At 41.4% G+C, this 22306-nt stretch overlaps 1 protein-coding gene and 1 pseudogene across 1 annotated transcript in view; one reads left to right on the top strand and one right to left on the bottom strand.

The window, feature by feature from the left end:
* ADGRA1 (adhesion G protein-coupled receptor A1) overlaps positions 1-22306 on the top strand; it is a 391892-nt gene that overhangs the window by 176912 nt on the left and 192674 nt on the right. Inside the window, exons 7-8 of the mRNA XM_066621619.1 lie at positions 4071-4284; positions 21533-21697. Coding sequence (XP_066477716.1) covers positions 4071-4284; positions 21533-21697 — 379 coding nt within the window. The remainder of the gene's footprint in view (positions 1-4070; positions 4285-21532; positions 21698-22306) is intronic.
* Positions 14415-14531, bottom strand: LOC136647180 (5S ribosomal RNA; annotated as a pseudogene).

Here is a 22306-nt window from a genome sequence, read left to right as displayed (position 1 = left end):
CTCATCTCTAGTTATGGATGTTTGACTACTTCCTCCAGCTCTTTCAGAAGGCACAAAGTAACCAGTACATTGTTTTGGCAGTGAAACTGGATTTGTACAGTTGGTGGTGCTTTTGCACAGGTATAATTGTGCTGGGCTGGCAAGAATCCAGCTGTTTTGAACTGGCTGGTTTAACCTACATACATTTTGACATACATATAGACCACTAGAACCTAACGTGGGTGTACACAGGGGAGTTAGTTTGCAAGTGTTATCCTTTCAGAATATTCTAGTAAACAGAGTTTCTTGTATCCTGGGTGTATCAAACTTCTACCTTCTAGGTCATGCAGAAATATCCTAAGAAGTTTGATTTGGCCCCAAACTTCTTTATAAAGGTCATCCTGGTGAAATATATTTGTCAGTCAGTTTGTTATACATGCCAATAAGCACCTGAATGAGGTACCAAGTGGTGCCATGAATCATGCTCATTACCTTCAACAGTGGACTTAAATTCTATTAACTATTGCCCATTTAAATGTGACCAAGCCAATATGGAAAGTTGTCAATTCATAATTCTATCAGAGAACTCATTCCACTCTACAACCCTGATGAGATAATAATAATATATATAATATACAGTATTTATATACCGCTTTTCTTGGTCTTTATTCAAGACTTTATTCAAGGCGGTTTACACAGGCAGGCTTATTAAATCCACGCAGGGATTTTTACAAATTGAAAGAAGGTTCTCTCTTTCAAGAACCACCACATTCAAGCTGTTACACTCCGATCTGGTTTAACATTCTGGCCTCCATCCTCCCACGCTCCGAGCAGATGGAACAGCTCAGCTGCAGCTTGCCAGCTGCTTCAAGGTCGCAAGGTGCCGGTGGCCTCGAACTGGCGACCTTGTGGATGTTAATCTTCAGGCAAATGGAGGCTCTACCCTCTAGACCAGACCTCCTGCCCAGATGTCCAGATGTTCAGATGTCCAGATGTTTCCACTACATAAGAACAGCCCCACTGGATCAGGCCATAGGCCCATCTAGTCCAGCTTCCTGTATCTCACAGTGCCCCACCAAATGCCCCAGGGAGCACACCAGATAACAAGAGTCCTGCATCCTGGTGCCCTCCCTTGCATCTGACATAGCCCATTTCTAAAATCAGGCGGTTGCACATACACATCATGGCTTGTAACCCGTAATGGATTTTTCCTCCAGAAAATCCCCTTTTAAAGGCATCCCTGTCCAATCCCCTTTTAAAGGCATCCAGGCTGTCACCACATCCTGTGGTAAGGAGTTCCACAGACCAGCCACACGCTGAGTAAAGAAATATTTCCTTTTGTTTGTCCTAACTCTCCCAACACTCAATTTTAGTGGATGTCCCCTGGTTCTGGTGTTATGTGAGAGTGTAAAGAGCATCTCTCTATCCACTTTATCCTTCCCATGCATAATTTGGTATGTCTCAATCATGTCCCCCCTCAGGCGTCTTTCTTCTAGGCTGAAGAGGCCCAAACGCTGTAGCCTTTCCTCATAAGGAAGGTGCCCCAGGCAGCAATAATCTTAGTTGCTCTCTTTTGCACCTTTTCTATTTCCACTATATCCTTTTTGAGATGTGGCGACCAGAACTGGACACAATACTCCAGGTGTGGCCTTACCATAGATTTGTACAACGGCATTATAATATTAGCTGTTTTGTTCTCAATACCTTTTTTAATGATCCCAAGCATAGAATTGGCCTTCTTTACTGCTGCCGCACATTGGGTCAACACTTTCATCGACTTGTCCACCACCACCCCAAGATCTCTCTCCTGATCTGTCACATCAGCCTATATGTGAAGTTTTGATTTTTTTGCCCCAATGTGCATGACTTACATTGAAATGCACCTGCCATTTTTCTGCCCATTCTGCCAGTTTAGAGAGATCCTTCTGGAGCACCTCACAATCACTTCTGGTCTTCACCACTCGGAAAAGTTTGGTGTCGTCTGCAAACTTAGCCACCTCACTGCACAACCCTGTCTCCAAGTCATTTATGAAGATGTTGAAGAGCACTGGTCCCAGGACAGATCCTTGGGGCACACCGCTTTTCATCTCTCTCCATTGTGAAAATTGCCCATTGACACCCACTCTCTGTTTCCTGGTCTTCAACCAGGTTTCAACCCAGGAGAGGACCTGCCTTCTAATTCCCTGACTGTGGAGTTTTTTCAGTAGCCTTTGGTGAGGGACTGTGTTGAACACCTTCTGAAAGTCCAGATATATAATGTCCACAGGTTCTCCCGCATCCACATGCCTGTTGACCTTTTCAAAGAATTCTAAAAGGTTTGTGAGGCAAGACTTACCTTTACAGAAGCCATGCTGATTCTCCCTCAGCAAGACTTGTTGGTCTATGTCTATGTGTTTGGAGATTCTATCTTTGATGAGGCATTCCACCATCTTACCCGGTATAGATGTTAGGCTGACCAGCCTATAGTTTCCCGGGTCTCCCCTCTCTCCCATTTTAAAGATTGTCGTGACATTTGCTATCCTCCAATCCTCTGGCACTGTGGCCATTTTGAGGGACAAGTTGCATATTTTAGTCATATTTTGCACTGTAGTCTGAACTTGGAAGATTAAACATTGCTTTGATGTGCAGAGAAATTAAGGATAATATAGCTGTGCAAAAGGATCAGAGTTTAGATAAATATAATTATTGTCCTCACAAAAAATAAAGATACAAACCTTGGGAATTGGGCTCCGTGTGTGTGTTTTAATGTAGGATATTGTGATCAGTGTAGCTAAATATGAAGTAAAATTACTTGTCAATATTAGTCCGATTTGAGCTGCAAATGCTTCATTCCCAGAGAAAATAATGCTATACAAATTTATGTCTAATGTTGTAACAGCTGTGTTTGTTTCAGAATATAAAATATAAGAAGGAAAGACAGAAAGAAGAGTGGGGGAGGGAAAGGATACAGACAGGATATTTTTATTTGATCATTATCCATCTATACAATCTTTGGAACCTAAGAACACTTTTTTTGACATCTGAGTCTCTAAGCTTGCAATCCAAAAGGCATTCCAGCAGCATACGAAACCGTGTACTTCTGGACTGTCACTGGAGAGCCCACTTTTGGTCCCACATGTGGCGGCCTGGACAGGAGTGCCTGCCAAAGATGGCAAGTCAGCAAGGAGCATGGAACAGAGCAGGGGAAAGACAGAACTCTGGAAGGGCTGGGGGTGTGATGAAGGCAAGAGGGGCTATTTCCCTATTTGATCATATGCCACCAAACATAAGTGATGTATGCCCAAGGAGACATGTAGGCAGTCCCAGGGCTTATGCAGAGGAAAGTAAAAATTATTTTACTTCCCGTTTGCCTTTCGTTTGCCCTCCCCCAACATAGAATGCAGTACACACCTTTTGGCCCATCAGTGCTGCTGGTGGGGATAGGATTGGGCTGTTTATCTGGTGTGCTCCCTGGGGCATTTGGTGGGCCGCTGTGAGATACAGGAAGCTGGACTAGATGGGCCTATGGCCTGATCCAGTGGGGGTGTTCTTATGTGTAATCATCAGGAGAAATATTAATGAACAAAATTGAATAAATAATCCAGAATCCAAAATACTTTAGGTTAAACTTTTTGGTGGACCAATAATATTCAAAAACAAACATGTTTCTATAATATACAAAACCAGATAATGTAGGGGAAGACTGAAATACCTATGTTCTACTATGAACAGATATTGTCTTCCAAGTTGCTTGCAGTGTAAGAAGAATTTGAGGAAGGGGAGAGTTCTTTCTCTTTGTGCTGGGTTTTCAGGGTCAGGCAATCACCAGAAAGAGATTTGTGTTCACTTCCGGCCATCATTGGCAACTATATTTGTAAACCCCTGTACAGAGCTCTACTTGAAGGTGCACAATGAAGATAGCAAGCGATTGCAAGCGGGTATAAATATCATAGCTTGTGTTTTGAAAACTAGTTATCTCTTAGCATTAAAATAAATTAAACAAAATCACTTTCCTGAATTCAATGCTGCTAAATCTTTTCTTAAGCTGATAGACATTTTTCTGTTATTATCAATGGAATAAGCATATTTTTTTCTTAACCTTCTATCTACAGGTGGACCTTTGGAGTTACCCCTTTTTGAACTGATACCATCACAGAGGCAGGTGGTTTTTCATGGTGATCGCTTGCCATTTCAGTGTACAGCAACATACCTTGATAACACAACACAAGTGCATTGGTACCATGATGGCCACCTTGTTGAAACTGATGATGAGAATGGCATGTTTGTGGAAGACAGCATAATACATGACTGCTGTTTAATTACACGGTAATGTATTCCATTTTTGGATATGTTATAGACTGTTGTGGTGGTAGTGGCGGTGATAATAGGAGCAGCACTACATTAAATGTGGTGATTCAATTTATGCTGTTGAATTTCAAACAGAGATTACTTGATGCAAGGCTGCATGACTTATGATCTATCAAGTCAATCTGTGCTATGTATTGGTCTACCACCATGTCCTTCATGCATCTTCTGTATTTACTTCCTGTCTGGGACTGCTGTTGAGATAATAAAGAGTACTTTTATTTTCTTTCTAAGAGATCATAATGAGTGAACTTGGTGGACTTCTCTATTAAAAACAGCTAGAATTTTCCAAGTACAGATATATGTTTCTGACTGCTACTGACTGCTATGACTTCTTCCTCCAATACATTCCAGATGTGATATAAATGTGTAAAATGGCAATGGAACTCAGAAAACACAATATTTCAGCATGTCCAGATGTGGCTTATCTTGATGTGCTAGTATTTGCATCTGTTTTGAAATAAATACACTTCATGCCCTGAATGTTGTTGGTTAGATGTTAAAATGTTTTCAAACTCTAGTATTAGTAATCATGTTAGAAATACTGTGTACAATGAGAGCATACCCCAGAGTTCCTTTTGCCATCGCAGGGGAGACTGTCGTATGTTCACATTTTGTGCATGCCTCAGAGCTCAATTCCATCCCCTCTTCTGCCAGTCCAGGCTATCTAGTGCCGCCAACAGATAGCACTGTGCATGTTATGGGCTTCGGGGGAGGGGGAAACTAGGCAGCCCAGAAGAGGTAAATTAAAGTCTTTTTTATTTACCTTTCCATCAGCCTCCCGGTCTCCAGTGGAGTTCTTTGGACCTATGCCAGCTCTTTAGCTGGCGTAGGTCTGAACAGAATCAGGGAGCAGGTCTGGACTGGGAAAGGGGCGATAGATCCTGGTGGCTCCAGTACTGCTGTGATCCTCCCTATCCCACCCATGGCCTGGCCTGCTCCCCACCCTTATTCTCCCCCAAATCGCCTCCGCTACTGACTTACCTGCTTCAGCTGAGGTTCTTGGCTCGCAGCTGCCAGTGTGGGGCTTACTGGTTCCAATGTCATTAGAGCAAGCCACAGAACAGAGTCAACTGCCCCAGCTTTATGCTGATGGATTGCGAGATCCACCAGCATAAGGCTAGCATAGGATTGAGCTGTCAATCACATTAGAGACTAGGGGCCCACTGAGAACTTTTAAGTCCATCCTGTTAGCTTGCACAAGTCTTGTTCTTTTTCAGTGCTTTTATTAGTATATTCCTCCCCTCTCTTGAAAATGTTTGCTACAAACCACTTCTTGCTCCTGCCACTTTCCATTATTGATCAGTTGGATAAAACCTTCAAGACTGCTTTGTATTCCCTACCTGTCTTTTTCACCCAGTGGGACACTGAGGAAATAGAACCACATTAATTAGCATCAATTTCTTTCCACCTCAGTTATTTTCTTATTAATGCCATTTACCTGAAATGTTGTTTGAGCTGTTAGACAAAAATGAACAGAGTTCATATTCTTAAAAAAACAAATTGTTCTAAATACTGCATAATTTAAAATTTTTCTCACACACACAGGCACACACTTTAGTTTTGTTAGTTTATTTTGCTGAATTTTTTCCTGATCAGTTTTATCCATTTGAGATTTTTTGGATGGAGTCATGTGGAAGGGTCCTGTGATTAAACCTGCTATTGATGCCTATGCAGACCGTTCCTTAAAGCCACATGTCATGACAAGACCCCATGGAAATATGTGAAGAACCCAAATCACTATGAATTGTATACCAAGAAGTACAGTTTCAGGCTACCAACATGGTCAGTTTCATTACACGTGCGTGTGTGTGATCACTCAATTCTATATATGTTTACTCAGAAGTAAATCCTACTGTAATCAGAGTTACTTAATCCCAGATAAGGGTATATAAAATTTCAGCCTTAGTTTAATTTTTTCTCTAGGTAGGATACTGAAATTATAGGGTATACTACTGAATGTTGTCCTTTATTATGCAGCCATTTCATTCTGCTGTTTACAAAATGACTTAATGTGTTCTTACAAAAAGGTGGGGAGCAGATTTAATATTGCAAGGTTTTAACTGAATCAAAAAATAAAAATCAGTATATAGAACAGTGTTCTGATAGTTTAATTAGTTCTATCAAACACCTGCTGCTGAAATTACTGGGTAGATATTGTCTTCCCCTCCCTTCTTTGCAATTGCAGTCTTCATATTTTCTTCAACACATCATAAAACTGTCTGACAAATTGATCAAATCTACATGACTTAACAAATGTGTTCTAACAGATTTTTTTTCTTAATGTCCTCTCTGTACTTGTGCAAATACTGATTATAGCCCATGTATTATGCATTATTATATTGTGTTGTGGAATGCTCACTGGCTTTTACAAAGCTATATTTTATTTGACATTATTCAAGCTTTTGAATAACCACTGTGTTTTGTGAGGCTTAAAAACATAACAGCTCAATCCTATGGGCTGGGTCCACTGCCAGAACTGGTGGCAGCAGAATGTACTTTACAGTGTTGTAGATGCTGTTCTGATTATGCATGTACCTGCACACTTCTGGGCTGCCACTAGAGAAGAGAAGTAGCATCCACACATGGCAGCAGCTGGGTAAGATTCAGTTGGTCCTGGCATGTTGGTGGGTGGGAGCTCTGTGGGTGGGGAAGGGTGTTCCTGGGAGGACCAGGGGAAAGTTGGGAAGCATATCAGAGGCTGAAAGGGATTATCATGACATGAGTAATATATGCAGGGTTGCTGTCCCCTTAGGAGCCTCCTGACATGCCCTTTTTCTCTCCTTAGACTTACAACAGCTATGTAGCTTGTGCAGGTCTGAGGATACCCCATAGGTGATTGAGGGGCTTATGCAGGGATAAGGAAAAATATTTCCATGCCTCTCCCAAGCCTCCCAATCATTCTTTTGTCTATAGCCTGCATGCTATAGTGGGGCGAGGGGGGGGGGGGAAGGATGGGATTGGGTGGTAAGTTTCATCAACTTTTGAAACTTAAAAGTGAAATGATATTCTTGTTGTGATAGAGACTAAGAATAACACCAGGAATCTGGATTAAATTCCCATGGACATATTTTGTTTTGTTTTAAATCTGTGTGCTCTCTGGAAATCATGGCCAAAGCATCATGACTCACCTTCCATTTTCCTATTGTTGAACTGGAAATTAAAGTGATCTAGTAATCGTGTTCAGCTAGGTTCTAGTGAACCTTAAACTTCTACAGAACTTTGTCAGGGGTTCTGTGATGAGTGGCAAGATTATTAACTAGCAAGGTTATGGGAAGACAACTTGACTATCATTTTAAAAAAAGAATTTATCCTGAAATGTACAACTATAGGAAAATGCTGAATGTCTTCTGTGTGCAATCATCTAAACAGACCTGACTAGTTCAAATTGGGAATATGACCTTAAACATACACTCAAAATCTTCTGCAGTGCTGCAGACTTTGCAGGAGATGAATTGATGTGCAACTGATTACCTGAGATTAGGGAGACAGAATCTTCCTTATCTACTCGTACTTTGAGGCTGAATAAAATGAATGGAAGAGCACTCTTTTACCTCTTTGAAAACTACTTTTCATTTGGCATTTAGTTTCCTGGGCTAAGCTCAAGGCTAAGAGTAAAGGTGGTATGGCGCAAGGGAAAGAAAGATGAAACAGTGTGAGTTGGTTATTGTGAGTTGGCATTATTAGGCACAAATTAGTCATTGCCTGTTTGGTCAGAGCTCTGAGATGATGAAATTGTTTGATCCCTGTCTCTTCCAACCAGTTGTGAATAAACCAAAGCGCTGATGCTTTACAGTCATAGTGCTGTAGCTGGTTCTTGTGCAATAGTTATTAATTTAAAAAAAATGTTGGTGTAAAATGGGGGCTTCAGGAATCCTAAAATATTTCTTGAAAGCCCCTCAAATTTAAACTATTTCTGCCCTACCTTTCCTCCCACAATGGGGCACACAAGGCGGTTTATAATATATATTTAAATATCACAATACAATACAGTAAGGCTATAATAAAGCAAGAAGACAAAAAGAAGTAATTAATCTTTGTACATTTGATTGTTATGCCCCTCTCAGCTGCATTTTGTTAGCAACATTTTGAAAACCTGCCTTTTTCAATGGGGTAGATTAGAATCACATTCCCAGCCAATTGTGAATCATAGTGACTGCAGAGTCAGCCACCCATTCCTATCAAGGACAGTGGTCCTTGCTCCAAATTAGCCTTTTGATGATGCCACAAAATGCCACTTTATCCTAATTCTTATTTATATAAGAAAAACTATATATTATATATCTTAAAATTATATATATAATTTTATTTTGTGCAACAGGAAAAAACATACATAAATGTGATCCTTATAAATCTACCAGTTACAAAAAAGAAAAAGGATATATCAACAGTCTAAAATATTTAAAAAATGTATCTACATGCTTCACGTGTTTTTGAATGCTTTATCAAAGAATGGCCTACAGATAGTTGCAAATACGTCCATATGCGACTGACGTCTATAAGACATTTGCTCAGTACTTTGTCTTCTGAATAATGTTTTAGAAAGGGGCAGGTAAAAGGCCTTGGAGGAACACTGTTTATGAATCCCCCAAAGAATTGCAGAAAGAAAGGTCTACAAACAGAACTGTAAAGTCAAAAAGGCCATTTTGGTTCATTTCTAAATCTAATTCAGTGTAAAGGAAACTAAAGGAAACTAAATAAAGGAAACTAATGTATGTGCAGCTTTCACAGTAAGTGTTGTCAGGTCAATGGGGGCAGAATTAAGCCCTAATGTTTAAGAAAATGTATGGCCTGATCCACCAGCCTGGCAGCGCTGCCTTATGGTATGTTTGTGACGGCTGGGAGGGGAGAAGTGCTGCTGTGGATCTCATACCACTCAGCATTTGGCCTCTGTGACAGCAGGCGGAGCAGCTGGAGCCACAGTTGGTAAGCTCCCCGTCAGGCGGGAGGGAGGCGTTTCTGGGTGAGGGGAGGGTGAAGATAAAGGCAGAGAGGGGCAAAACTGGGTGGGGGGTAGGTGGGAGGCAGATTGGGCCTGGAAGGAGGGCAAGGATGGTGGCAGAGGCTGCCACTGGATCCTATCTCCCCTTCTGAGCCTGAGAGCCTGGCACGAGTCTCAGAGACTGACAGCGATTGAGCTGGTGCAAATTTGAGTGGACCAATTGGGGCTGTGGCCCCTCTGCAAGGAGACCTCCAGAATGCTTCTACTGCACTGCAGGATTCAGTATTCTGGTAAAATAGGCACAATGCTTTGTTTTTTTAAAACTACTTATTGAAAGTATTTAAGATAATGATAAAAGTGTCCATATATCCTGATTGTTCCAGTGGTGCATTCTTAAGTTCAGTGCAAGCATCTCTTGCATTTCAATTTTGTTATCATTACAAAGATAAAATATACATATACATTACTTCCTTTTAGCTGTGCTTAATGAAACTAATTTCTAAAGCCATGTTCTGTGCCATGATTTTTTTTTTTTTTTGCAACAGTTTTCATATGGGATATTCAAGATGTTTTCCATTTTCTCCTTCTGCACATTTTCAGTTTTTGGCCAATGATAACATTATTTGAATTATGCTGAATGTTTCCAAAGTGCTCTGAAACACATTTTTTTCTAGTCATATATGAAAACATACAGATAATTAGGAACTAATTTCTTGCAGTTATTGAAATAGTGAATTTCCACCTGGGGTCAACCACATATTTTCTGTAACATTTGAAGATAATTTGTGCATCTGGCAAATGCCAAGTAAACAGGGTCCCCGGAGCCATGATTGCCTAAGATTGCTGGGCACATGTTTACCATGTGTTTTCAAACAAATGGATGACTTTTCAAAGATTATGGAAATGGTGGAAATGTAAAGATCTATCTTTTCTATAATACATGAAGCAATCTATATTTAAGTACTCAGATCAACAAGGGCAATCTGTCCTGTGATAAAAGTGGCTATATGTAGGTAGCTGTGCTGTTTGAGCTATTAAATATTTTGGTACGTATTGCTATAGATGTCGTTTTAAAAATTGTGCTTGATATGTAAAAAGTTCACATAGTCAATTAATAAAAATGAAAATAGTTATATTTGATTGCTCACTAATGTATTCAGACTGCCTAACTCTGAAAAATGTAGCCTTCTCCATGACATTTCTCAAACAGGAAATGATATTCTGTTGTGCATACAGTGCCATGAATGCAGCTAGAACAGTGGTTCCCTAACTCCTCTGAGGGAGTTGGGAATGCTGTGAGTTGTTGGGGTGGGCTGGACGCTGGGGGAGGGGTGGCCCCAACAGTGCCACAGCTATTGCAGCGCCATAGGAACCCAGGGACATTTTACTATAGCGGGGGGGCATCCTGAAACCTCCTGGAGGGCACTGGAGATTTGCAACCCTCTCTGTGACCCTGCACTTGGCTCCATGGAGCTCTGATCTGCAATCGGAGCTCACGTCCAGTTTCCACAGTCACAAATTGCAGATCAAAGCTCAGTGCAGCCGCATGGAGGGTTGCAGAGGGGGCCGCAAACCTCCAGGACCCTTCAGGAGGCTTCAGGATACCCCAGGTATAGTAAAATCTCCCTGGGTCCTTATGGCACTGTGGTGCCATTGGGGTACCCAATCCTGGGCCACTCCCCTTAAGGGGGAATGGCCCATTTCTGGTTCCCCTGAAAACCACCAGTTTGGGAACCACTTATTTAGACTATGTGCATGAGGAAATATTTGGGTTCCCCCCATACCTATTCCTTCCAATACCAAAGCCACAACATATTTTAAATACGTTGAGTATGTATGATGAAACTAATGGAAACATTGACACCAAATGCATAGAAAACATAAAAGTTATCAAGAGAGCAATTTGAAACTGCCACCTTAAGATAAAAAGAAGGAAGTGAAAGTGTTTTAAATGCAGCAACATAGTCTGTCAAGCAGCTGACAAAAAAAATGTGGATAACTCAAAGGAAGCACAATCGAAAAGTTAGAATAGGTACTAATGAGAGAAAGCACCTGAACAAGAAGCAGTGATGGCCAGCTTCTACGTATATTCTCTCTAGAGCAGGGGTGGCCAGCCTTTCAACTTTAGGGCTCCTGGCCCTTTAACAATTGTGTAGAGGAGGATATTTCAACAGGTGCAGCCTGTCATCTGTAAGATAAGAAGCTGCACCTGCTGAAATTCCCTCTTCTATACAATTGTTAAAGGTCCAGGATCCCTAAAGTTGAAGGTGGGCCACCCCGCTCTAGGGAGTGGCCCAAATACTTGAATTCATTTTAAAGTACAAACTGACTCTGTCACAAGTACTCCAGAGCTATAATCAGTGGCACAGCTAATGATCCTATAGCCTGGTGTCAAGCTCAAAATGTTGCCCCAGAAGTGATTTCACAACAGGAAGTAACATCATGCCCGGGCTTTTTAGAAAGTGAAAATTGGGAGGAACCCACCTCCTCACCCAAGCAGCTCGCCATCCACTTGCTCTGCTGTCTCCCCCCAGTCAGTGGTATAGCTAAGGCATATATCTGCTACCTGGGGTCAAAGTAGATTTGTAGCCCCCCCCCAGACAAAATCAAATTTAATTAATAAATAAAAAGTATACCCCTTATTGGTAAGAGACACTGTGCTGGGGTGAAGAGGGATGATTATTCTCTCCTTGCTAAATATAAGAGGGAACCACTTGAAAAAGTGCCTTCTTGCCCAGTTAGCAGGGGTAACTGAATGGAAATGAAATGAAATGAGAAATATGTGAACTCATATTAACACCTTATTGGTTTCATGCTGTATCGTGATAACATGTCATTGCCTCTAAGAACAATGAGTTTCATAGGTCAGTTTTGAGTTAAGAAAATCAATTTTTTGTTCCATAAGGCAGTTGTTTTCATTTCATGGTTAATTGGCCATAATGTTTGATAGAATACAGATATTCCAATGCTGTTTGTTTCATTGTATTCTGCATTAAATTACCTTTCCAATGATATATAACATGATGGTATTATTCATACATACCAGGATTTTCCCAATTTTGATCACAAGTGTCAAGCTCAGCTTGTTGCCCCCTAAAGCTTGATGCCCGGTGCAACTGCTACCCCCTGCACCCCCTTAGCTACGCCACTGGCTGTAATCAAGTTGGACTGCAATCCTATACAAACTTACCTGGGAGTAAGTTGCTATTTTTAAGAACATTTATATAATGTTTTTCAACAAAAGTAGTTCACAATGCAGTTTACTTAGCAGAATAACAGCCCAATCCTAAGCTGCCCGGAGATGTGGGACCCAGTGGCTCCACAAAGGGCTCCCGCTGGATCCAGAGCCTCCTGCGCTACCACAGGAGGCCCCTCGGGAGAAGGGGATGTTTGTCCCCTTCCCCAGAGTAAGGGAAGCAGTCCCGCAATGGGACTACTCACTTTAGTGGTGACTCTTTGGTTGGTGCTAAAGTAAAGGCGCTTGTGTAGGGTGAGCAGCCCTGCCCGAGTGCCCTGGATCCTGCGGAGCTCGGCTCTGTGGACCCGCCTCTCCCCCGCCCCGGGAACACCCCTCCCACGCCCTCGACCATGCTTCCCCCTCCCGGAATACCGCCCCCTGACCAAGCCCCCGTTTCCAGTTCTGCAGCCCGGCGGTCACAGAGACTGCTGAGCTGGGGAACGCAGGCGCCCACCTCACGCTGGCTCAGTGCTGGCTAGAGCTGAGCCAGCTCCGGCGGGAGCCTGGCAGTAAGCCCTGCAAATATGCCTTACGGCGCGTTTGCAACTCTTGTCCGTGCCGCGGAGGCGTGGTGCAGACCACAGGATTGGGCTCTAAATCAATAAATGGTTTCCTATCCCAAGAGGGCTCACAGCCTAAAGAGATGCAGGAGAGATATCAGCAACAGCCACTGCGTGCTCCAAGTTGACTTTGTGTCCAGAATAGCTGTATGAATCAATGATGCAGGCTTTCCATGATATGAAACTGTATTAAGAGTTGTGATCACAGAGCTCTTTATCAAATGTAACAAATTCTTGACAAATTCTTGTTGTTGCAAATGGTCTTGTACTATATGCCCATATTGATGCATAGTATAGTTTATCAAGTACAGTGAATTTAGTTCATCTTTCTCTGGGGGGAAAAAATTGAGTGCTCTTTCAACCAATACCAGCACTGTGACTGCTCAGCTAAACATTGTTTCAGTGAAAATTAAAGAGGTTAGTCATCTTATCTTTGCCAACACATCTGATGATTTTCTGAATCAAGAAACATGGAATATAATATTAAAGGCTAGCCAGATTTTGGAGTGAGCTTTCATTCACAGGATATTCAGACTTGCTATCAAACTGTCAGCAAACTGACAATATATTATGTAGCAGACGACAGTTCTTTGTTGGAATTTGAAACAAAAAAACTATCTTAAAAGCACCATGAAAGATGTGATATATTTTGTCTTTACTCTGTGTTGAAGTCTGACAAAGACAAGACAAAAAAAATCAAAAACATTATAATCTAATGAAGATTGTTTGTTTGTTTGTTTAAAACAGATTTTCTGGGATTAGTGATCAGAGTTTAGCCAAGAGGGACATGTCTAGCAGAATAGGCTATCTGTGGTGAACTGAAAGTCAGTAAATGAATCAAATTGCACTGGACCATATAAAATGTGACCTATATATAAAGTGTGGGTTGAATAGCAACATATTTTCCATCATTTTTGACTGCTATGCTTTTTCAAGAGGTGGCAATTGTTAGTCCCATCTCACAACAATGTAATTCTGGAACAAAATTGTACAGGTTCACCCCTTTGTGGATTCAGCATAATTTTACACAGTGTGGGCATGAGAGATTCTGCCACAGGTAGACGGTGCCAAATAAAATCTGCATTATGGCTATGCAACAAGGAATAATTTAAAAATTAATTAGCATGGTGAACTCTGTTGGCTGCCTTTTTCAAGCTGCTCCCAGAAGCACGCAATCAAATAATCAAGGATTATCATAAGGAGATTAGTACATTTTATTCATCATCTTGGAAATATTTTACATATAAAACTGTGAAGGTTTTCTTTTTGTTAGACTGGATGTTGCTATGATTTTGTTTTTTGAATATTGTTGGTTGGTTGGCAACCTTCAGTCTCGAAAGACTATGGTATAAGCCTACAGCACCTGGTATTCCCAGGCAGTCTCCCATCCAAGTACTAACCAGGCCTGACCCTGCTTAGCTTCTGAGATCAGACGAGATCAGGCATGTACAGGGTAACTGTTGCATATTGTGGGCTGAGTTGTTAGACCTAGTAGCAGTAGACTGGACTGAAGCAACCTTGTCTTTGTAAAGTGGGCTAGAAATGTGATCGAAGCTATGCCAACATAGCATTTCACTTGCCCTCTGAAATGGCCACTGCTTTCCATGCTTTGTGCATGCCAACACATACATCCTCAATTGATTTAACTGGCCAAAGAGCACAGCATTGGTATGGGCTATATTATTCTTAGAAGCAAATGTGAATAGTATTTGATCTGAGATGTCTCCTATGGCATCCTGTAATGTTTCAAGATAGTTTAGAGTTGATCTTTTTTTGGACTTCAGCATAGGCAGTGTAACATCTTGAACCTGCTCTCCATGCATCTTTCCCATTTAACAATGCTTGGGATCAGTGGACTGACTTAGGGCCAATAGAATGAGGATCAATCCTGATGAAAGCACCACTCTTGGTGGGTGTTTTGTCTGCCCAAAGAGGTGGTATGTAACCTATTCTTGATAGGTTGCATTCACTCTATTGGATTCAGTTCCTTTTGGTACTGCTAATAAGAACATAAGGAAAGTCCTGCTGATCAGGTCAAAGACTGATTTAGTCCAGCAACCTGTTTCACACAGTGGCCCACTAATTGCATCTGGGAAGCCCATGACACGAGAGAAGGGTATGCCCCTCTTCTGCCTTTGCTCCCCTCTGGTTAGTGCTCAGAAGAATACTACTGCTGAACCTGGAAGTAGCACCCAGCCATAATGACTAGAAGCCAGTGATAGAGCCGTCCTTTCTTAGGCCATTTCTGCCCAACGTTGCAAATATGCAACAGGGACCAAACGTGTGCAAACTGTGGGCTGGGCAAAAATTGGTTAATTTATCCAATCCCCTTCTAAAGCCATCCAAACTACTGGCCACAAATTTAACTGACTAAGGGCGCAATCCTAACCCCTTATGTCAGTGCTTTCCAGCACTGGCATAGCAGTGCCAATGGGACATGTGCTGCAACCTGCAGTTGGCTGTCACTCATGGAGGCCTCCTCAAGGTAAGGGAATGTTTGTTCCCTTACTTCAGAGCTGCATTGCCCTTATGTCAGTGCTGGAAAGCACTGACATAAGAGGTTAGGACTGTGCCCTAATTATATGCTGTGAGAAGTAATACCTCCTTTTGCCTACCCTAAATCCCCCACCTCAGCCCATAATCTTCAGTGTGGGCCCCAAAAATATAGTGATAGCAACAACCAGCCCTACAAACATTTTTACAGTGTTGCGTGTAAAATATTTACAGGATGTTGAATTAAAAGTACCAATCTCCTAAATTTCCCACCTATCTCTTTTGATTTGTACACTACACATAATGTTATGTTTCAACCACCCCATCACCTTTTTTCGCCAGACTAAAAACTGTGGCAACCCGAACTGTATAGTGTATTCCAAATGCAGTCACGTAATTGATCTGTATAGAGGCATTATCATATTAGCAGTCTTATTCTTGATTCCACTGAAGCTATGGGCCCTCTCCAGTGAAGTACCCCTCTTGTCTCTGGAGCCCTCTGTGATGTATGTTCAGTTGTATACTAGGAATGTATTGTTATTTTTATGCTGGTCGGTGACCGTAATAAAACTGAACTGAACACTGGAGCCCCAGATGGAGTCAGGGGTATGGAGTGCCTTTCCCTATCTGAGGCCTAGTGCACCAGCTGTGGTAACTTCTAGACAGAGAGCCTAGCCATGGTTATTCATGCTCTGGTAATTTCCAGGTTAGACTAATGCAATTCTGTGGTTGCTTTTGATGTTTACTCAAAAACTGCTGTCATTCAAACATGCAGCTCGCAACTTGGAGTTCCTTTCTTGTGATGCTATATCTGTATGACCCAAATACATGGACAGTGCCTGTTATGTGGGTCTTTCCCATGGGACCAGACACCTGCTAAGTGGGGTGCTACGTTTGTGACAGACCCACACGATCAATCCTTATCTACATGTTTGGGTCATTTAAATGTTCTGCCTAGTCGTATAGAAGTTGCTTAATGGAAAAGTGGCTCCCGCACACCTCGGCTAATATTTAAAGGACCCCATTGCCAGGAGAATAATGTTAGCAAGTTTAAGTTGATTTTAAACTGCCAGATTTACATGTTCACTCTTGATTTTTCCATGTTCCACCTTTGATCCTCATTTTGTGCAGCAGTGTGCTCTAGGGACCACCACTCATTTTAAACATTCTTTGTTCATATTAATAATTGATGGTGCCTTGGACTAGATACGCCAAGGAGGCTTTTTGCCTAAACTGGAGAAAAGAATCCTCTATGACTGTCAGTCGAAGAGCATGTAAGATTTTTTTTATTAGTTTTTAAATGTAAACAGTCTTCATATCCCAGTAATTTGTTTCCTTTTCTTTGCCAGAACTGAGATTGAGTCTTCCAGATTCATACAGGAAATTAGGTCAGATTCTGAAAACCTTTCTCAGGGAATGAAAATTAGAATATGCTGCTGTGCCCTCCTATTTCTTGGTTACTTTTGACATTGAAATGACCATTAGCATGGAATGTAATAATTGCAAATATATTATTGCAAAACAATGAAGGAATAGCTTTGTATAATCAGGCTTTGCTCTGATCCGCTTAATTAGCTATGCATAACTGTAATTATGAAAATGTATGTTCTGAATGAAAATACTTTGCCCTAGATTAGTTATTTAAAATGAATTTCTCTATATTGAGCTTCCAGATTTGGCATTGACCAGTGTTATAGCCTACAGTGGAGTGCTATAATGTCTTTTCCTGAATTAATTTCCACTGTACATTATGGAACATTTCGCAAAATGCCAGTTGTTGTGTTTAAGCAAAGCTGCCATCATAATATATTTTATTGGCACAAGAAAAAGGAAAAGATGAATCCTTCTGTGTGAAGAGGGAAAGTGTATGTGACAAGTCTGTGCTGAAGTAATGTTCAGACTCACTTGGTTACCCTTTCACACTTTAATCTTCTAATGGTCTTGTTCAAACACATCAGCTCCACACTGCAGCAGGGCCCACTTCTATCCAACATTCCACCATTGATGCAGTCAAGCATGGGGGGGTAGTCGTGGAGGCCTTCTTAAGGTAAAGGAGTGTTTGTTCCCTCTGGACTGCTCTGCAACTGTGTCAGTGCTGGAAAGTTGAATAAGATTGGACTCACAGTTATCTTCTGTTAGAGCACAGATTTCTCTGACTTTTCTCATCCCAGAGTGTGAAGCTACAGCTGATGGTATTTGCTTTGGGGTGGGAGGCAGTGGGCAAGTGGGTGGGGAGCAGGAGGTGGGGCCAGGATCCAGGACTTATGCTGGATCCTAGCCCCATTCCCAGGCAGCCTGGGCCAGCCCTGGTCTGCTTGGATTTCCACCACTGATTTAGGTGGCGCAGATCAGAGTTACCCCATTGGGGCTGCTGCAGTATTACCCAAGGTAAGGGAATTTTCCCCCCTTACCTCGAACTGGCCTGCGTTCAGCCCCAAACTTGCACTGGATACAGTGCAGGCCTGCTGCCCGCCTGTTCCAGCACAAGTTGGGATTACACTAAAAATTGGTAAAGATGGGTCTCACAAGTTTTAGAGAGAGGGAACAGCAATTTGGTAACTAAACAGTTCACACAGTGTGGGTTATAAAGTAAATGAAAGGTCAGCCACTAATGCCACCTTTATAGAAGGTGTGACTGCCTTGATGGTTGAACATAACTTGAATGGCAATAGTGTCATTTGAAATATCTTGTCTCTATATCACCAGTGGCTTCTTTAACCTTTACAGCAGTTCTTTATGGTAATGGGGTTAGCCTTTTTTAGTGTTGTATCAGTTGCAAGCATCTGGCTGACAAGTCTACAATCTGAAAGACTGTGAATGTAGCAATTGCTATCACTGAGTCACTATCTTTTAATAGAATTGCTTTAAATTAAACTAATATCTTTCAGATGCAGTTAACACCTTTCATTATAGCTATAATTCCTTGGGTACCTGACGTTCTAGTGAACTAGTGCCAGTGAGTTAGGAAATAGTGATTTTCTGTGCAAGGGTTAAATACTGCAGTATTTACCAAGAAAGACGGATTTTCCTAGAAAGACAGATGAAGTCAGATTCATTCTAAAAGTGCGCTTGGGATTTTCTACCTTTGTAAGCTCAGGGCCGTGACTAAATAGAATAAACTCTGAGCCATATTTAAAGTTACAGCAGCAAGATAGCACAGAATTCTCATGAGATATACTGTAGAATCATTTCAACCAAAGGTTTTTACCACAATGTTCTGGAATACTTTCTGTGGTGGATCAAAGTAATACTCTATTAGTGACTTGAACCCAAAATTGTCTACCAGCGTTGTGTCCAAAACATGAGATGGGGATCTGTCTGTGGAATTCAACATCTCATTTGTCATTAAAGTTTTCCTACATTTAATAGTAAATTCTTGATTTACAAGATCAGGGCAAGCAAGCAAGGAAATCCATTTCATTAATGGGATAAGGCACAAAATAGGATAGATCAGTGTTTCTCAAACTGTGAGTTGGGACCCACTAGGTGAGTCATGAGCCAATTTCAGGTGGGTCCCCATTCATTTCAATATTTTATTTTTAATATATTAGACTTGATGCTACCATGGCATGTGACTGCACTAGGGAAATGTTACAGATCTGTACTTTTAACAGGCTTGTCTGTATATGCTTTTAAGGTCGCAATCCTAACCCCTTATGTCAGTGCTTTCCAGCTATGGCACAGCGTTGCCAATGGGATGTGTGCTGCATCTTGCAGTTGGGTGGCACTCACAGAGGCCTCCTCAAAGTAAGGGAATGTTTGTTCCCTTACCACAGAGCTGCATTGCCTTTATGTCAGTGCTGGAAAGCACTGACATAAGGGGTTAGGATTGCACCCTAACAATTATAGTAAATGGGACTTCCTCCTGGGTAAGTGTAGATTGTTAAAAAATTTTCCTGCTTGATGATGTAACTTCCAGTCATGACATCACTTCCTGTGGGTCCTGGCAGATTCTCATTCTAAAATGTGGGTCCCAATGCTAAAAGCTTGAGAACCACTGGGACAGATAACAAATAAAGTAATGAGCATACTTAAGGACCAGATTTAGATATTTTGACGTAACAAAAATGGCTTTCCAGAAAGAATTCAAAATTGTGTTTGATGAAACCTGAAGATCATTTTTGAAGTGAATCTTGAAGGTCTTACCAAAAACATGAGAATATTTGTAATTCCTTTTTAAAAAAAACCTTTTGGGGGTTGTTTAATGAATTGCCACATTCTAACACGGGGAAATTAAGAGAATTAACATGTGTGAGCTTAAGTACACTGTGTGTTGAATAGAGGCCACTGTCTTTGAATGGTCAGTCTTCAGTTCAGAAAAAAGATGTGATCAACTTGGGAGAAAAGTATTTAAGTTTTTAAAGAAATAATTAGAGGTGGATGAAAACGGTTTTATTTTTTCACAGATTTAGGTATTTTCAAGAATTAGGTATTTTCAAGAATTGTGGTGTTATACGTCTTTATTCTAAGCGTTTTTATAAATTATAATTAAGCTGTACTGGGTAGGTAATATAAGCGGTATAGTGTCAACAATAATAAATAATAATAATAATAATATTACAGGTAGTTATATACCGCCTTTCTTGATCGTCAGATTTCTCCTCAGACTTTAATTCAAGGCGGTTTACATAGGCAGGCTGTTTAAATCTCTGTTGGGATTTTTACAATTAAAGAAAGGTTCTATCTTTCAAGAACCACACAACATTTCAGATGGAACTTTTGCGGTCTGTTATCACTTTCTGGCCTCCTCCCACACAGGCTGACAAGCAGCTCCTTCCGAAGAGCAGTTGGAATAACTCGGCTCAGCTTGTCAGCTGCTTCAAGGTCTCGCCATTCATGGTGCTGGTGGCCATGAACTGGCGACCTTCAGATGTTATCTTTAGGCAATTGGAGGCTCAACCCTCTAGACCAGACCTCCTGCCCCATGCATGTAGGGGTTTTAGAGAATGTAGATGTATTAGAGAATGGTTTTATTTTTTCACAGATTTTGGTTTTTTGTGGTTTGGTTTTGTTTTTTTACAAAAATGAGAAGTGCAGAAAGAGGTGTTATGTGTTTTTATTTCGTTATCACAGAAAAATCCCATCTTTAGAGAAATTAAATTCTTGAATTGGGATTGAGAGCATGATCCAAACTCTGGGCTCGGCTGGTGCAGCAGCTGCTGTGCTGGCCAAATGTGATGCAAACATGCAGTAAAGCACGTACTTGGCACCTGTAGCTGTGCCAGGGGGGAGGCCTGTGCCACCCTACCAACGCTCCATCCAGGCATGCTGCAGGATGGAATAAGTAAGGCTGTGCCGGGTGGTGGAGGCAGGCAAGGATAGGGTGTTTCTGAATAGGGGAGGGAAGAACAGGGGGGTGGATTGGGTCCAGAAGGGGGTGGAATCAGCAAAGGCAGAGGCCTTCTCCGCTGCATCCTAAAGCCTCCTCCCAGCATTACACCAGGCTTTCAGAATTTCCTTCCAGATCCGAGAAGCCCCATAGGGCAGACTGAGGCTCAACATGGAGTAAGGGGAAAAATATCTTCTTACCCCAAGGAGACGTCCAGCCACCTCCTAAACTAGACTGGCTGCAGCTCAGGCTATGCATCCTGGCTGTGCTGGCGCAGGTTAGGGTTGGGTTGCGAGTGTCAGATTTGCCTCTTTGTATAGCGGAAGTGGGTGGAAGCTGAATTTATGGGAATTGGGAAGATTTATATTTGATGTTGTAGACTTCACTGTACATTTTTAGAAGCCTCCTACATCAGCGACATGCCCTCATAAGTATGCTTAATGTCGTAATACTGTTATCTGCCATAGGACTTGAGTGTGTAGGACAGGCTGCAAAGTAGCATAAATAAGTAAAAGCGCATGAAAGAGAGCATGTGAAATAAGACCTTACTGCTGAGGATTGCAGAATGCCCTGTGAAGAGTTTTCATAGCTATATATTTGTACATTTCGGCAAGTTAAAAACTTACCTATTCTTCATTCTTTTGTAGTGAGCTTATCTTGTCCAGCATTGACACTGATGCAGCAGGAATGTGGGAATGTATGGTCAACAGTTCCTATGGAAGCATTTCTAAGCAAGTGGAAATTGTCGTCCTAGAAACAGCTGCACCTTACTGTCCTGCTGAAAGAATCATTAACAATAAAGGAGATTTCAGGTATGATTTTCTGGTTTGTAAAATCTATAAAATAATCAAAAATAAATCATGCTTTCCTTGAGCAGAACTGCTGCCCAGTGTTTATTATTGTCTGTCTGTAGCAGCATTGTCTCTACTATTCATAGTGCCAAAAACAGAATAAACACAGAAATGGATTTCAGAACTGTCTTGTTCTATGTTTCAGGATGCATTGCAGAAATATTTCTTCAGAAGTGTGACTAATTATCCCAGCTCAATTTCTTATAACATTGTGCTCAAACAGATTATTTATTAGTAGGAGCCATATCTCATGGCAATTCTGATGGCATGCTCATGGCTGGACTGTGTTTATACTTTGGGGTAACTGGCAATTGCCTGCATGGAACATTAAGAAATATATTATCAAGACTAAGTTAGCAGAAGAACCATCCATATTCAGGGCATCATTTCATAGACCAGCTTTTCAAGTTCTACTTTTTGTGTATATTAACAAACCTGTGGCTAAAGATATGTGCAAATGCATTTAAGGTTTCAACTTTGTTTATTTCAGGGGTGTCCAAACTTTTTGGCAGGCGCTCCACATCATCTCTCTGACACCGTGGCAGGGGCTGGGAAAAAATTAATTTACAT

The sequence above is a fragment of the Tiliqua scincoides genome, chromosome 3 (genome assembly GCF_035046505.1).
Source record: "Tiliqua scincoides isolate rTilSci1 chromosome 3, rTilSci1.hap2, whole genome shotgun sequence".
In the NCBI taxonomy this organism is placed as follows: domain Eukaryota; kingdom Metazoa; phylum Chordata; class Lepidosauria; order Squamata; family Scincidae; genus Tiliqua; species Tiliqua scincoides.
Note: the sequence above shows the minus strand (reverse complement) of the source record. Positions and strands in the feature narration are given on the sequence as shown.